General features: G+C 70.5%; 2 protein-coding genes across 2 annotated transcripts; both read left to right on the top strand.

Annotated features, from left to right (window-relative positions):
* Nucleotides 1-183: 183 nt before the first annotated feature.
* On the top strand, nucleotides 184-7,389 carry GPAA1 (glycosylphosphatidylinositol anchor attachment 1; the record flags this gene model as incomplete). The annotated part of the gene is made up of 4 exons (XM_084281035.1): nucleotides 184-230; nucleotides 440-640; nucleotides 2,568-2,738; nucleotides 4,996-7,389. Coding segments are annotated over 4 exons (663 nt in total), but the record flags the coding sequence as incomplete, so codon positions are not given.
* Nucleotides 7,390-8,651: 1,262 nt separating this feature from the next.
* Nucleotides 8,652-16,086, top strand: LOC311204636 (cytochrome c1, heme protein, mitochondrial-like; the record flags this gene model as incomplete). The annotated part of the gene is given in 6 exon segments (XM_084281036.1): nucleotides 8,652-8,696; nucleotides 8,698-8,745; nucleotides 11,656-11,779; nucleotides 11,782-11,848; nucleotides 13,985-14,111; nucleotides 15,920-16,086. Coding segments are annotated over 6 exon segments (573 nt in total). The 3' UTR covers nucleotides 16,082-16,086.
* Between the last annotated feature and the right edge of the window lie 958 nt (nucleotides 16,087-17,044).

The following is a 17,044-nucleotide window of genomic DNA, read 5'->3' as shown; positions in this document are numbered from 1 at the left end:
TGGCAGTGCTGGTGCCACAGCTGGGGAGGTGGGTTGGGGTCTCCGGGGGGTCACCATCCCTCCCACCCCCCTCCCCTGCCCCCCATCCCCCCCTAACCCCCCTCCCGTCCCCCTCCTGTCCCCCTCCCACCCCCCTCCCCTGCCCCCCATCCCCCCCTGACCCCCCTGTCCCCCCCGGCGCAGGCGGGGCGCTCGCCGGGGCTGGCGGTGCTGGTGCCACAGCTGGGGAGGTGGGTTGGGGTCTCCGGGGGGGTCACCATCCCTCCCACCCCCCCTGACCCCCCTGTCCCCCCCGCCCGGCGCAGGCGGGGCGCTCGCCGGGGCTGGCGGTGCTGGTGGCACAGCTGGGGAGGTGGGTTGGGGTCTCCGGGGGGGTCTCCATCCCTCCCATCCCCCTCCCATGCCCCCCTGACCCCCCTGTCCCCCCCGCCTGGGGCAGGCGGGGGCGCTCGCCGGGGCTGGCGGTGCTGGTGGCGCCGGTGCTGGTGTGTCACGCGGCGGGGCTGGCGCTCTACCTGCTGCCGGTGCTGGGCCAGCACGTGGCCGCCCAGCACTTCCCGGTGTCCGAGGCCGAAGCCGTGGTGCTCACCCTCATCGCCATCTACGTGGCTGGCATGGCGCTGCCGCACAGCACGCACAGGTGGGCTGGGGATGCGGGGTGGGGGGGTGAGATGGTGGTGAGATAGTGCTGGTGAGATGGTGGTGGTGGTGGGGTGATGGTGGTGATGATGGTGGTGAGATGGTGGTGATGTGGTGGTGAGATGGTGTGATGATGGTGGTGGTGGAGGTGAAATGATGGCAGTGGCAGTGGTGGTGGTGATGGTGGTGGGATGATGGTAGTGATGATGGCACTGGTGATGGTGGTGGTGATGGTGGTGGTGGTGATGGTGAGATGGTGGTGGTGGTGATGGTGAGATGGTGGTGGTGGTGATGGTGTGAGATGGTGGTGGTGGTGGTGGTGAGATGGTGGTGAGATGGTGGGATGATGGTGGTGGTGATGGTGAGGTGGTGCTGGTGGTGGAGGTGAAATGATGGCAGTGGCAGTGGTGGTGGTGATGGTGGTGGGATGATGGTGATGGTGGTGAGATGATGGTAGTGATGATGGCACTGGTGATGGTGGTGGTGGTGAGGTGGTGGTGGTGGTTGAGGTGGTGGTGGTGGTGGTGAGATGGTGGTGGCGATGGTGTGATGATGGTGGTGGTGGTGGTGGAAGTGAAATGATGGCAGTGGCAGTGATGGTGGTGGTGATGGTGGTGGGATGATGGTAGTGGTGATGGTGGTGGTATTGGGATGATGGTGATGGTGGTGAGGTGGTGGTGAGGTGGTGGTTTGATGGTGGTGGAGGTGAAATGATGGCAGTGGCAGTGGTGGTGATGGCAGTGGGATGATGGCAGTGGCAGTGATGGTAGTGATGATGATGGTGGTGATGGTGGTGGGATGATGGTAGTGATGATGGCACTGGTGATGGTGGTGGTGAGGTGGTGATGGTGGTGGCGATGGTGGTGGTGGTGAGGTGGAACGATGGCAGTGGCAGTGATGGTGGTGATGATGGCAGTGGGATGATGGCAGTGTGTGGTGGTGGTGATGGTGGTGGTGGTGAGATGGTGGTGGTGGTGAGATGGTGTGGTGATGATGGTGGTGAGATGGTGTGATGGTGATGGTGTGATGGTGGTGAGGTGGTGGTGAGATGGTGGTGGTGGTGGTTTGATGGTGGTGGAGGTGAAATGATGGCAGTGGCAGTGGTGGTAGTGGTGATGGAGGTGGGATGATGGCAGTGGCAGTGATGGTGGTGATGGTGGTGGTATTGGGATGATGGTGATGGTGGTGAGATGGTGGTGAGGTGGTGTGATGGTGGTGGTGGTGGTGGAGGTGAAATGATGGTGGTGGCAGTGATGGTGGTGATGGTGGTGGTGGGATGCTGGTGGTGACGATGGCAGTGGTGGTGGTGATGGCTGTGGCAGTGGCAGTGATGGTGGTGGTGGTGGGATGATGGTGATGGCAGTAGCGATGGTGAGGTGACAGTGGTGGTGATGGCAGCAGTGGGATGATGGCAGTGGAGGTGGTGGTGGTGGTGATGGTGGCAGTGGGATGCCAGCGGTGGCGATGGTGGTGGGATGCTGGTGGTGGCAATGGTGATACTGGTGGCAGTGAGCGCCTCGGGGTACCTGGTGGCCCTGCTGTCCCTGGCCCTGCAGTGTCCCTGACCCCCCACGTGTCCCTGACCCCCTGCCCTGTCCCCCTGTCCCCTCTGTGTCCCCCTGTCCCTGACCCCCCCATGTGTCCCTGACCCCCTGCCCTGTCCCCTGCCCCAGGGTGCTGTCAGGAGGCAGCAGTGAGCGTGGCTGGATGTCCCTCAAGCTGGTGGCCCTGCAGTGTCCCCCTGACCCCTGCCCTGTCCCCCTGTCCCCTGTGTCCCCCTGACCCCCTGCTCTGTCCCCTGCCCCAGGGTGCTGTCAGGAGGCAGCAGTGACCGTGGCTGGATGTCCCTCAAGCTGGTGGCCCTGCCCTGTCCCCCTGTCCCCTCTGTGTCCCCCTGACCCATGTCCCCTTGGTGTCCCCTGCCCCAGGGTGCTGTCAGGAGGCAGCAGTGACCGTGGCTGGATGTCCCTCAAGCTGGTGGCCCTGCTGTCCCTGGCGCTGCAGTTGGGCTCCCTGGCGCTGCTCAACTTCTCCCTGGGCTTCCTCCTGGCCGTCACCATGGTGCCCGCGGCCGCCGCCGTGCGGCCCACCGGGCCCAAGTGAGGGGCTGCACGGGAAGGGGGGGCTGGGGCTGTTCCTGGGGTGATGGGGGTCTGGGGGCTGTCCTGGGGGTGATGGGGGTCCTGGGGGGGGGTCTGGGGCTGTTCCGGGGTGATGGGAGTCCTGGGGGGGGGTCCTGGGGGCTGTCCTTAGGGTGATGGGGGGTCCTGGGGGCTGCCCTTGGGGTGATGGGGGGTCCTGGGGGCTGTTCCGGGGTGATGGGGGTCCTGGGGGGGGTCCTGGGGGTGATGGGGGTCCTGGGGGGGGTCCTGGGGGCTGTTCCCGGGGTGATGGGGGTCTGGGGGCTGTCCTGGGGGTGATGGGGGTCCTGGGGGGGTCCTGGGGGCTGCACGGGGAGGGGCGTCTGGGGGCTGTTCCTGGGGTGATGGGAGCCCTGGAGCGGGTCCCCGGGGTGATGGGGGTCCTGGGGGGGGGTCTGGGGGCTGTTCCCGGGGTGATGGGGGTCCTGGGGGGGTCCTGGGGGCTGCACGGGGAGGGGGGTCTGGGGGCTGTTCCCGGGGTGATGGGGGTCCTCAGGGGGTCTGGGGGCTGTTCCCAGGGTGATGGGGGTCCTCGGGGGGTCTGGGGGCTGTTCCGGGGTGATGGGGGTCCTGGGGGGGGTCTGGGGGCTGTTCCCAGGGTGATGGGGGTCCTGGGGGGGGTCCTGGGGGCTGTTCCTGGGGTGATGGGGGTCCTGGGGGGGGTCCTGGGGGCTGTCTCTGGGTTGATGGGGGTCCTGGGGGCTGTCCTTGGGGTGATGGGGGCCCTGGAGCAGGTGCCCGGGGTGGTGGGGGCTCCCCTTGGGGCTCCCCTTGGGGTGATGGGGGCCCTGGGGGTCCTGGGGGTGATGGGGGGTCCTGGGGGCTGCCCTTGGGGTGATGAGGATCCTGGGGGCTGTCCCCGGGGTCCTGGGGGGGGTCCTGGGTGCTGTCCCTGGGGTGGGATGCTGAGGGGACACGGGGGTCTCTCCCTGGGGCTGCTGGGGGGTCTCTCCCCGGGCCAGGGGGGCTGCCAGGGGATCTCTCCCTGGGGCTGCTGGGGGTCTCTCCCCATGGTGGGGGGCTGCTGGGGGTCTCTTCTGCCCTGGTGGCCCTGACCCCCCCCTCAACCGCCCCCCCAGGCCGCTGCTGGCCGCGCTGCTGGTGCTGGGGCTGCTGGGGGCTGCTGGGGGTCTCTCCCCAGGGTGGGGGCTGCTGGGGGTCTCTCCCTGGAACTGGGGGTCTCTCCCTGGAACAGGGAGGTCCTGACCCCCCCTTTGATCCCCCCTCCAGGCTGCTGGGGCTGAGCTCCCTGGGGGGTGACACTGCTGGGGGGCTGCTGGGGGTCTCTCCCTGGAACTGGGGGGTCTTTCCCTGGAACTGGGGGGTCTCTCCCTGGAACAGGGGGGTCCTGATCCCCCCCTCTCCCCCCCAGGCCGCTGCTGGCCGCGCTGCTGGGGCTGAGCTCGCCGGGGGTGACGCTGCTGGGGCTGAGGCTGGGGATGCTCAGGGGCTGCTGGGGGCTGCAGGGGGTCTCTCCCTGGGGCTGCTGGGGGTCTCTCCCTGGGACTGGGGGGGTCTCTCCCTCCCCAGGCAGGTCCTGACGCCCCCATTCCCCCCCCTCTTCACCCCCCAGGCCGCTGCTGGCCGCGCTGCTGGTGCTGAGCTCGCCGGGGGTGACGCTGCTGGGGCTGGGGATGCTCAGGGGCTGCAGGGGGTCTCTCCCTGGGGCTGCAGGGGGTCTCTCCCTGGGACTGGGGGGTCTCTCCCTCCCCGGGCAGGTCCTGACCCCCCCTCTCCCCCCCCCCAGGCCGCTGCTGGCCGCGCTGCTGGTGCTGAGCTCGCCGGGGGTGACACTGCTGGGGCTGGGGCTGGGGATGCTCAGGGGCTGCTGGGGGTCTCTCCCTGGAACAGGGGGGTCCTGACCCCCCCTTACCCCCCCGTCTCTCCCTCCCAGGCCGCTGCTGGCCGCGCTGCTGGTGCTGAGCTCGCCGGGGGTGACGCTGCTGGGGCTGGGGCTGGGGATGCTCAGGGGCTGCTGGGGGCTGCAGGGGGTCTCTCCCTGGGGCTGCTGGGGGTCTCTCCCTGGGACTGGGGGGTCTCTCCCTCCCCGGGCAGGTCCTGACCCCCCCCTCTCTCCCCCCCCAGGCCGCTGCTGGCCGCGCTGCTGGTGCTGAGCTCCCTGGGGGTGATGCTGCTGGGGGGGCTGCTGGGGGGCTGCTGGGGGTCTCTCCCTAGAACTGGGGGGTCCTGACCCCCCCCCTTTCCCCCCCCCCAGGCCGCTGCTGGCCGCGCTGCTGGTGCTGAGCTCGCCGGGGGTGACGCTGCTGCTGAGCATCTTCGTGCAGCAGGAGCTGCTGGAGGCGCCGGCGGGCTGGGCCGAGGGCTGGCAGCTCTTCCTGGGCTCCCTGGCACAGGGGCTGCTGCAACACCGGCTCTACGGCGCCCGGCTCTACCCCTGCCTGGCCCTGGGCACCTACCCCTGCTGGCTGCTGCTCTGGAACGTGCTCTTCTGGCGCTGAGACGGACACACGGACACGTGGATGGACACACGGACACACCAACCCACCCACAGCCCCAGGGATGGACCCACAGACAGACCCACAGACCCACAGACAGACTCACAGACCCACAGCCCAGCCCTGGGCACCTGCCCCTGCTGGCTGCTGCTCTGGAACAGGCTCTTCTGGTGCTGAGACGGACACACGGACAGACAGACAGACACATGGACCCAGCAACCCACCCACAGCCCCATGGACAGCCCCACAGACAGACCCACAGACAGACAGACAGACCCACAGCCCAGCCCTGGGCACCTGCCCCTGCTGCTGCTGCTCTGGAACGTGCTCTTCTGGCGCTGAGACGGACACACGGACACGTGGACAGACACACGGACACATGGATGGACACACGGACCCAGCAACCCACCCACAGCCCCATGGACAGCCCCACAGACAGACCCACAGACCTACAGCCCAGCCCTGGGCTCCTGCCCCTGCTGGCTGCTGCTCTGGAACGGGCTCTTCTGGTGCTGAGAGGGACACACGGACACGTGGACAGACAGACAGACCCACCAACCCACCCACAGCCCCATGGACAGACCCACAGCCCAGCCCTGGGCACCTACCCCTGCTGGCTGCTGCTCTGGAACGTGCTCTTCTGGCGCTGAGAGGGACTTCAGGACAGACAGACGGACACACGGACACATGGATGGACACACGGACCCAGCAACCCACCCACAGCCCCATGGACAGACCCACAGACAGACAGACCTACAGCCCAGCCCTGGGCACCTGCTCCTGCTGGCTGCTGCTCTGGAACGGGCTCTTCTGGCACTGAGAGGGACAGACAGACAGACAGACCCACCAACCCACCCACAGCCCCATGGACAGACCCACAGCCAGACCCACAGCCCAGCCCTGGGCACCTGCCCCTGCTGGCTGCTGCTCTGGAACGTGCTCTTCTGGCGCTGAGAGGGACCTCAGGACAGACAGACGGACACACGGACACATGGATGAACACACGGACACACCAACCCACCCACAGACCCATGGACAGACCCACAGACAGACAGACCCACAGACAGACAGACAGCCTCACAGCCCAGCCCTGGGCTCCTGCCCCTGCTGGCTGCTGCTCTGGAACGTGCTCTTCTGGCGCTGAGACGGACACACAGACACGTGGATGGACACACGGACACATGGACAGACAGACCCACCAACCCACCCACAGCCCCATGGACAGACCCACAGCCAGCCCCACAGCCCCATGGACAGACCCACAGACAGACCCACAGACCCACAGACAGACCCACAGCCCAGCCCTGGGCTCCTGCCCCTGCTGACTGCTGCTCTGGAACGTGCTCTTCTGGCGCTGAGAGGGACCTCAGGACAGACAGACGGACACATGGACACGTGGATGGACACACGGACACACCAACCACCCACAGCCCCATGGACAGACCCACAGACAGACCCACAGACCCACAGCCCAGTCCTGGGCTCCTGCCCTGCTGGCTGCTGCTCTGGAACGGGCTCTTCTGGCGCTGAGACGGACACACGGACAGACAGACGGACACACGGACCCAGCAACCCACCCACAGCCCCATGGACAGACCCACAGACAGACAGACAGACCCACAGCCCAGCCCTGGGCACCAGCCGGGGGCTGCACTGGGCTGGGGGCTCCACGGGCTGTACTGGGGCGGTTCCAGTCTGTACTGGGGAGGGTGTGTCTGGCCCGGGGGTCCCTGTGCTGGGGGGTCCCCAGTCTGTCCCGGGGGTCCCTGTCCCAGGGGGTCCCTGCCCGGGGGGTCTCTCTCTGTACCTGCCCAGGGGTCCCTGCCCGGGGGTCTCTCTCTGTGCTGGGGGTCCCTGTGCTGGGGGGTCTCTCTCCTGTCCCTGCCTGGGGGGTCCCCACCCTGTCCCGGGGGTCTCTCTCTGGCCCGGGGGTCCCTGTGCTGGGGGGTCCCCACCCTGCCCTGGGGTCCCTGTCCCAGGGGTCCCCACCCTGTCCTGGGGGTCCCTGCCCGGGGGTCTCTGTGCTGGTCGGTACTGGGGGTGTCTCTGTCCAGGGGTCCCCAGTCTGGCCTGGGGGGGGTCTCTCTGTCCAGGGGGGTCCCAGTCTGTACTGGGGGGGGTCCCTGCCCCCCGGGGGTCTCTCTCTGCACTGGGGGGTCCTGGTCTGTACTGGGGGGGGTCTCTGCCCTCCTGGGGGTCTCTCTCTGTACCGGGGGGTCCTGGTCTGTATTTGGGGGGTGGGTCCCTGTGCTCTCTGCACTGGGGCGTCCCAGTCTGTACTGGGGGGGTCTCTCTCTGTACCGGGGGGTCCCAGTCTGTACTGGGGGGGAGGGGGGGTGTCCCTGCACTCTCAGGGGTCTCTGTCTGTACTGGGGGGGGGTCTCTGTGCTCTCAGGGGTCTCTCTCTGTACTGGGGGTCCCAGTCTGTACTGAGGGGGTCCCTGCCCCCCCGGGGTCTCTCTCTGCACTGGGGGGTCCTGGTCTGTACTGGGGGGGGGGGGTCCCTGCCCTCCTGGGGGTCTCTCTCTGTACTGGGGGGTCCTGGTCTGTACTGGGGGGTGGAGGGGGGGGAGTGTCCCTGTGCTCTCGGGGTCTCTCTGTACCGGGGGGGTCTCTACCCCCCCCCGGGGGTCTCTCCCTGCCCCCCGCCCGCGGGGCCGGGCCCGCAGCGCCCCAATAAAGGCTGAACCCAGACGGGTGCGGAGCCGCTTCAATGGGGGGGGGGCAGTGGGGGGGGGGGCAATGGGGGGGGCGGTTAATGGGGGAGGGGGGCGTGGGGGTGGGGGGCAGTGGGGGTGGGGGGGCAGTGGGGGAGGGGGGGCAATGGGGGGCGGTTAATGGGGAGGGGGGGCAGTGGGGAGGGGGGGCAATGGGGGGTGGGGGGGCAGTGGGGGAGGGGGGGCAGTGGGGGGGCAATGGGGGAGGGGGGGCAATGGGGGTGGGGGGGGCAATGGGGGGGCAATGGGGGGGGCAGTGGGGGAGGGGGGCAGTGGGGGGGCAATGGGGGAGGGGGGGCAATGGGGGTGGGGGGGGCAATGGGGGGGCAATGGGGGAGGGGGGGCAATGGGGGTGGGGGGGGCAATGGGGGGGGCAATGGGGGAGGGGGGGCAATGGGGGAGGGGGGGCAATGGGGGAGGGGGGGCAGTGGGGGGGCAGTGGGGGGGGCAATGTGGGAGGGGGGGGCAATGGGGGTGGGGGGGGAATGGGGGAGGGGGGGGGAATGGGGGTGGGGGGGGCAGGGGGGGAGGGGAGGGGGCAATGGGGAGGGGGGGCAGTGGGGGAGGGGGCGGGGGCCCGGGGGCCCGTCGCGTCCGAGTGACGCAGCCGGATTCCGGCGGTGTCGCGCGGTGACGTCACGTCCGGGCCGGGCGGGCGCGCGGTGCCCTCGACCTCGGCGGGCGCGGGCGGAGCGGCGATGGCGGCGGCGGCGGCGGCGGCTGCGCGGAGCCTCCGGCTGCGGCCCCTACGGCCGCTTCCTGCTGCCCGGGGCGCGCCCGGCGCCCGCCACGGTGAGCGCCGCGCCCGGCCGCGCGGGTGAATGAAGGTCACCGGCAGCGCCCGGGGCAGCGGGGCCTGAGGGGCCTGACCGGGCCTGACCGGGCCCGAGCGGGGCCTGACCGGGCCCGAGCGGGGCTGAGCGGGGCCTGACGGGGCCGAGCGGGGCCTGACGGGGCCTGACCGGGCCTGAGCGGGGCCGAGGGGGGCTGAGCGGGGCCTGACCGGGCCCGAGCGGGGCTGAGCGGGGCCTGACCGGGCCTGAGCGGGGCCTGACGGGGCCCCCGGTGCGGCTCGGCCCTGCGCGCTTCCCCCGCAACCCTCGGCCCTGCCCGGTGTCCCCGGTCCCCCCTCCCCGGCCCTGCCCGGTTCCCTCTGGTGCCCCCCCGGCCCTGCCTGGCGTCCCCGGTCTTCCCTCCCCCCGGCCCTGCCCGGTGTCCCCGGTCACACCCGGTCCTGCTCGGTGTCCCCCCCGGCTCTGCCCGGTGTCCCCGGTACCCCCGGCCTTCCTGGTCCACCCCCGGCCCTGCCCGGTTTCTGCTCCGTTCCCCCCTGCCCGGTCCCCCCCGGCCCTGCCCGGTGCCCCCCCGGCCCTGCGCAGTGTCCCCGGTACCCCCGGCCTTCCCTAGTCCACCCCCGGCTCTGCCCGGTTCCTGCCCCGTTCCCCACTGCCCGGTGCCCCCCGGCCCTGCCCGGTTCCCCCCAGTGTCCCCCCCGGTCCTGCCCCGTGTCCCCGGTACCCCCGGCCCTGCCCGGTTCCCCCTGATGCCCCCCCCGGTCCTGCCCGGTGTCCCCCAGTCCCCCCCCACCGGCTCTGTCCGGTGTCCCCGCTCCTCCCTGGCCCTGCCCGGTTCCCGTTCAGGTCCCCCCCGGTGCCCCCCGGCTCTGCCCGGTGTCCCCGGTGCCCCCCCGGCCCTGCCCGGTGTCCCCGGTGCCCCCCCGGCCCCGCCCGGTTCCCGCCCCTTCCCCTCTGCCCGGTCCCCCCCGGTCCCACCCACCGGCTCTGTCCGGGGTCCTGGCTACCCCCGGCCCTGCCCGGTCCCCCCCGGTGCCCCCCCCGCCCTGCCCGGTGCCCCCAGCCCTGGTGGGACTGTCCCGGTGTCCCCAGCTCCCCCCACCCCCTGCCCCCCGTCCCGCGCTGCCCTGACCCCCCCATCCTGCACCCCCAACGCCCATCCCCCCGTTCTGCACCCCCACCCTGTGCCCCCACCCCGTGCCCTGTGTCCCCCTGACTCCCATAACCCCCACCCCCTGCCCCCCTGAGCCCTGCACCCCACCCCATGAGCCCCACCCTGTGCCCAACACCCCCCGACCTCTGCACCCCCATCCCAAGCCCTGCACCCCCCTGACTCCTGTGCCCCCCACCCCACACCCCCTGACCTCTGCACCCCCATCCCGGACCCCAATCCCACCCCCATGACCCCCACCCTGTGTCCCCCAATCTCTGCACCCCCATCCTGACCCCCGTGCCCCCCTGACCCCCTTCGACCCCCACACCCCCCTGACCCCACACCCCCCCATCCCAAGCCCTGCACCCCGACCCCCCCAATCCCTGCACCCCCCTGATCCCTGCACCCCCCATCCCAAGCCCTGCACCCCGACCCCCCCAATCCCTGCACCCCCTGACCCCCACATCCCTGACCCCACCCTGACCCCTGCACCCCCCTGATCCCCGCACCCCCCATCCCAAGCCCTGCGCCCCCATCCTGCACCCCCCTGACCCCCACACCCCCATGCCAAGCCCTGTACCTCCTGACCCCCCCAACCCCTGCACCCCTTGGCCCCTGCACCCCCGATCCCAATCCCTGCACCCCCCTGACCCCCACAGCCCCCATGCCGAGCCCTGCACCCCCTGCACCCCCCAATCCCTGCACCCCCTGACCCCCACAACCCCTGACCCCGCCCTGACCCCTGCACCCCCTGATCCCTGCACCCCCCATCCCCAAGCCCTGCAGCCCCTGCACCTCCCCAATCCCTGCACCCCCCTGACCCCCATTCCCCCCATCCCAAGCCCTGTACCCCCCGACCCCCACACTCCCCTGACCACACCCTGACCCCTGCACCCCCTTGGCCCCTGCACCCCCCATCCCAATCCCTGCACACCCTGCACCCCCACACCCCCTGACCCCCCCCGACCCTGCACCCCCTGATCCCTGCACCCCCCATCCCAATCCCTGCACCCCGTGCACCCCCACACCCCCTGACCCCCCCCGACCCCTGCACCCCCTGATCCCTGCACCCCCCATCCCAAGCCCTGCCCCCCCTGCCCCCCACACCCCCCCATCCCAAGCCCTGCCCCCCCTGACCCCCACACCCCCATCCCAAGCCCTGCACCCCCTGACCCCCACACCCCCTGACCCCCCCCTGACCCCTGCACCCCCTGATCCCTGCACCCCCCATCCCAAGCCCTGCCCCCCAGCCCCCCACACCCCCCATGCCAAGCCCTGCCCCCCCTGCCCCCCACCACACCCCCCATGCCAATCCCTGCACCCCCCTGCCCCCCACACACCCCATGCTGAGCCCTGCACCCCCAGCCCCCCCTGCCCCCCACGCCCCCCATCCCAAGCCCAGCCCCCCCTGACCCCCCTGTCCCCCACACCCCCCATGCTGAGCCCTGCCCCCTCAGCCCCCGACCCCCCTGCCCCCCACACCTCCCACACCCCCCCTGCCCCCCAGCCTCCCCAGCCCCCCCTGACCCCCTGCCCCCCACACCCCCCATGCCAAGCCCTGCACCCCCCCAATCCCTGCACCCCCCTGACCCCCACATCCCCTGACCCCGCCCTGACCCCTGCACCCCCTGATCCCTGCACCCCCCATCCCAAGCCCTGCACCCCCTGACCCCCCTGCCCCCGCACCCCCCATGCCAAGCCCTGCCCCCCAGCCCCCCAGCCCCCCAGCCCCCCTGACCCCTGCCCGTCCCCCAGGCCAGGCTGTCGTCGTTCCCGGGGCAGCGGCGCGGGGCCAAGGCCGCGGTGTCGGCGCTGGGGGTGCTGGCGGCAGCGGGGGGGGGCCTGGCCCTGGCGCTGGGCGCGGCCGTGGGGGCCGGGGAGCTGAGCTGCACCCCCCCAGCTTCCCCTGGAGCCACGCCGGGGCCCTGGCGGCGCTGGACCACGCCAGGTACCCGCGCTGGGGGCTGGGGGGGCTGGAGGGGGCCAGGGAGCTGAGGGGGGCTTGGGGAGCTGGGGGTGGGGGGGCTGGGGAAGGGACTGGGGAGCTGGGTGGGAGCTGGGGAGGGAGGGGGGGAGAGGGGGGTGGGGAAGGTGGGGAGCTGGGGGGGAGGTCAGGGAGTTGGGGAGGGGGGCTGGGGAGCCAGGTTGGGGGGGCCTGGGGAGCTGGGGGGGGGTCAGGGCTTCAGGCAGGGGGGGTCAGGGAGCCGGGGAGGGGGTCAGGGAGTTGGGGAGGGGGTCAGGGAGTTGGGGAGGGGGTCAAGGAGTTGGGGAGGGGGTCAAGGAGCAGGGCGGGGGGGGTGGTCAGGGAGTCGGGCAGGGGGGGTCAGGGAGCCAGGGAGGGGATCAGGGAGCTGGGGGTGGTCAGGGAGCCGGGGAGGGGGGGTCAGGGAGCTGGGGGGGGTCAGGGAGCCGGGGGTGGTCAGGGAGCCGGGCAGGGGGGTCAAGGAGCCGGGCGGGGGGGGTCAGGGAGCCGGGGAGGGGGGGTCAGGGAGCTGGGGGGGGTCAGGGAGCCGGGGGTGGTCAGGGAGCCGGGCAGGGGGGTCAAGGAGCCGGGCGGGGGGGTCAGGGAGCCGGGGAGGGGGGGTCAGGGAGCTGGGGGGGGTCAGGGAGCCGGGGAGGGGGGGTCAGGGAGCTGGGGGGGGTCAGGGAGCCGGGGGTGGTCAGGGAGCCGGGCAGGGGGGTCAAGGAGCCGGGCGGGGGGGGTCAGGGAGCCGGGGAGGGGGGGTCAGGGAGCTGGGGGGGGTCAGGGAGCCGGGGAGGGGGGGTCAGGGAGCTGGGGGTGGTCAGGGAGCCGGGCAGGGGGGGTCAAGGTGCCGGGTGGGGGGGTCAGGGAGCTGGGGAGCCAGGGAGGGGCCGGGGGGGAGCTGGGGTGGGGTCAGGGAGCCAGGGGACAGGGTTTGGGGGGCTGGGGAGGGGGTCTTAGGGAGCTGGGGCGGGGGGTGCCCAGGGAGCCGGTGTGGGGGGTCAGGGAGCTGGGGGTGTCCCGGGGAGGAGCCGGGGGGATGCTGGGGAGCCCAGGGGGTCCCGGGAAGGAGCCTGGGTGCTGGGGAGGAGCCGGGGGTCCTGGGGAGGAGCCGGGGGGTGCTGGGGGGTCCTGGGGAGCAGTGGGGGTGCTGGGGGGTCCCAGGGAGCAGCGGGGGGTGCTGGGGGGTTGCGGGGATCAGTGGGGGGTGCTGTGGAGCTGGGGGGTGTTGGGGGGTCCCGGGGAGCAGCGGGGGGTGCTGGGGGGGTCCCAGGGAGCAGCGGGGGGTCCCGGAGAGCAGCGGGGGGCGCTGGGGGGTCCCGGGGCGCTGGGGGGGTGCTGGGGGGTCCCGGGGAGCAGTGGGGGGCGCTGGGGGGGTCCCAGGGAGCAGTGGGGGGTGCTGGGTGGTCCTGGGGAGCAGCGGGGGGCGCTGGGGGGGTGCTGTGGAGGAGCCAGGGAGCAGCGGGGGGTCCTGGGGAGCAGCGGGGGTGCTGGGTGGTCCCGGGGAGCAGCGGGGGGCGCTGGGGGGTCCCAGGGAGCAGCGGAGGGTGCTGGGGGGTCCCGGGGAGCAGTGGGGGTGCTGTTTAGGAGCTGGGGGGCGCTGGGGGGTCCCGGGGGGTCCTGGGGCGCTGGGGGTGCTGGGGAGCAGCCGGGGGGTCCCGGGGAGCAGCGGGGCGCTGGGGGTGCCGGGGAGCAGCCAGGGGTCCCGGGGAGCAGTGGGGGGCGCTGGGGGGGTCGCGGGGCGCTGGGGGTGCTGGGGAGCAGCCGGGGGTCCCGGGGAGCAGCGGGGGTCGCTGGGTGGTCCTGGGGAGCAGCGGGAGGCGCTGGGGTTGCCGGGGGGTCCCAGGGCATGCTGGGGGTCCCGGGGAGCAGCGGGGGGCGCTGGGGGGTCCCGGGGAGCAGCGGGGGCGCTGGGGGTCCCGGGGAGCAGCGGGGGTGCTGGGGGGTCCCGGGGAGCAGCGGGGGTGCTGGGGAGCAGCGGGGGGTCCCGGGGAGCAGCGGGGGTCGCTGGGTGGTCCCGGGGAGCAGCGGGGGGCGCTGGGGGGTGCCGGGGGGTCCCGGGGCATGCTGGGGGTGCCGGGGGGCAGCCCGGCGCGCGCTGAGCCCTGCCCGCGGTTGCAGCCTGCGGCGGGGGTTCCAGGTGTACCGCCAGGTGTGCTCGGCCTGTCACAGCATGGAGTACGTGGCCTTCCGCAGCCTGGTCGGCGTCACGCACACCGAGGCCGAGGCCAAGGCGCTGGCGCAGGAGGTGGGACCCGCGGGTGGGCGGCTCTGCGGCCCCTGCCTGCCCAGCCGTCCCTCTGTCCATCCATCCCTCTGTCCATCCCCTGCCCGCCCAGCCGTCCCTCTGTCCGTCCATCCCTCCATCCATCCATCCCTCCATCCATCCATCCATCCATCCATCCCTCCATCCATCCATCCATCCATCCATCCATCCATCCATCATCCATCCATCCTTCCATCCCTCCATCCATCCATCAATCCCTCCATCCATCCATCCATCCATCCATCCATCCATCCATCCATCATCCATCCATCCATCATCCATCCATCCATCATCCATCCATCCATCCATCCATCCATCCATCCATCCCTCCATCCCTCCATCCATCCATCATCCATCCATCCATCCATCCCTCCCTCCATCCCTCCATCCCTCCATCCATCCATCATCCATCCATCCATCCATCCATCCATCCATCCATCCATCCATCCATCATCCATCCATCCATCCATCCCTCCCTCCATCCCTCCATCCCTCCATCCATCCATCCATCCATCCATCCATCCATCCATCCATCCATCCATCCATCCATCCATCCATCATCCATCCATCCATCCATCCCTCCATCCATCCATCCATCCATCCCTCCATCCCTCCATCCATCCATCATCCATCCATCCATCCATCCCTCCATCCCTCCATCCATCCATCCATCCATCCATCCATCCCCTGTCCATCCATCCATCCATCCATCCATCCATCCATCCATCCATCCATCCATCCATCTGTCCAGCCACCCATCCCTCTGTCCAACCATCCTTCCCTCTCTCCCATCTATCTTTGCATCCATCTGTCCATCTCTCCATCCTTCATTTTGTCCATCCCTCCATCTGTCCATCCATCTCTCTGTCCATCCATCCCTCTGTCCATCCTTCCTTCCTTCTCTCCATCCCTCCATCCCTCACTTCATCCATTCCTCCAGCTGTCCGTCTATCCATCCTTTCTTCTCTCCGTCTTTCCTTCCATCCCTTCCTCCATTCATCTCCATCCCTCTGTCTGTCCATCCATCCCTCCTCCTCTCCATCTGTCCATCCTTCACTTTATCCATCCCTCCATCCACCTGTCCATCCATCTTTCCTTCCTCTGTCCCTCCCTCTGTCCATCCATCCATCTCCCATCTGACCATCTTTCCTTCTCTCCCTCTCTCCTTCACTCCATCCCTCCCTCCCTCCATCCATCCCTCCTTCCTTTTCTCCATCCATCCATCTTTCCTTCATCTGTCTGTCCGTCTGTCCTTCCTTCTCTCCATCCACCCCCTATCTGACCACCCACCCATCCATCCATCTCTGCATCCATCCATCCTCCATCTCCCCATCCATCTCTCCTTCTCTCCACCCTTCCCTTCGTTCATCTCTCTGTCCATCCCTCCTTCCATCTGTCCCTTTTCACTTCTCCATCCCTCCCTCCCTCCATCCATCCTCCATCTCTCTCACCTTCCCACATCCCTCTCTCCATCCCTCCCCCCCTCTCTCCATCTGTTCCTCTTTCCCTCCCTGGACCCCTCCTTCCCCCCTTCTCCTTCCCCCCTTCTCCTTCCCCCTTCTCCTTCCCCCCTTCTCCTTCCCCCCTTCTCCTTCCCCCCTTCTCCTTCCCCCCTTCTCCTTCCCCCCTTCTCCTTCCCCCCTTCTCCTTCCCCCCTTCTCCTTCCCCCCTTCTCCTTCCCCCTTCTCCTTCCCCCTTCTCCTTCCCCCCTTCTCCTTCCCCCTTCCCCTCTGCCCTCTCCTCTCCCCTCTCCCCTCTCCCTCACCCTCTCCCCTGGCCCTGTGCCGCAGGTGGAGGTGCAGGACGGGCCGGACGAGCAGGGGGAGCTGTTCCTGCGCCCCGGGAAGGTCTCCGACTACTTCCCCAAGCCCTACGCCAACGCCGAGGCCGCGCGCGCCGCCAACAACGGGGCGCTGCCCCCCGACCTCAGCTACATCGTCAACGCGCGGTGAGGGGGGCTGGAGGGGGGCTGGGGGCACCCCAAAAGCAGAGCTGGGGGGGGAATGGGGCTGGGGGCACCCCAAAAGCAGAGCTGGGGGGGGAATGGGGCTGGGGGCACCCCAAAAACGGACCTGGGGGGGATGGGACCCCAACGCCGAGGCCGCACGTGCCGCCAACAACGGGGCGCTGCCCCCCCGACCTCAGCTACATCATCAACGCGCAGTGAGGGGGGCTGGGGGCACCCCAGAAATGGGCTGGGGGGGGAATGGGGCTGGAGGCACCCCAGAAACGGACTGGGGGGGGGGGGAATGGGGCTGGGGGCACCCCAGAAATGGAACTGGAGGGGGAATGGGGTCGGGGGCACCCCAGAAATGGACCTGGGGGGGTGAATGGGGCTGGGGGCACCCCCAAAATAGAGCTGGGGGGGAGAATGGGGCTGGGGCACCCCAAAAGCAGACCTGGGGGGGAATGGGGCTGGGGGCACCCCAAAAATGGAGCTGGGGGGGTGAATGGGGCTGGGGACACCCCCAGATTGGAGCGGGGGGGGGAGTGGGACAGGGGGCACCCCCAAAATGGAGCAAGGGGCAGGCAGAGGTTGGGGATCCCCCTCCTCCCTCTGTTGCATTTTTGGGGGTGTCCCCTGACTCTGCCCCCCCTCTTTGGCAGCCATGGGGGGGAGGACTACATCTCCCCCCTCCCCTTTTCCCCCGCCACCTTTCCCCCCCCAACCCCTTTTTCCCCCCCCCCATCCCCTTCCCCAAGCTCCACCACATCCTGGGGTGGGAGGGGATCCCCCCCTCCTCCCTCTGGTGCATTTTTGGGGGTGCCCCCTGACTGTGCCCCCCCTCTTTTGGCAGCCACGGGGGGAGGACTACGTCTCCCCCTCCCCTTTTCCCCCCCCACACCTTTCCCCCCCCCCCCAGCCCCTTTTTCCCCCCTTCCCCAAGTTCCACCACCAACCCCTACACCACACC

The sequence above is a fragment of the Gallinula chloropus genome (genome assembly GCF_964237585.1).
Source record: "Gallinula chloropus genome assembly, contig: HAP1_SCAFFOLD_707, whole genome shotgun sequence".
Lineage (NCBI taxonomy): Eukaryota > Metazoa > Chordata > Aves > Gruiformes > Rallidae > Gallinula > Gallinula chloropus.
This window is presented reverse-complemented; position numbering and strand designations above follow the sequence as displayed.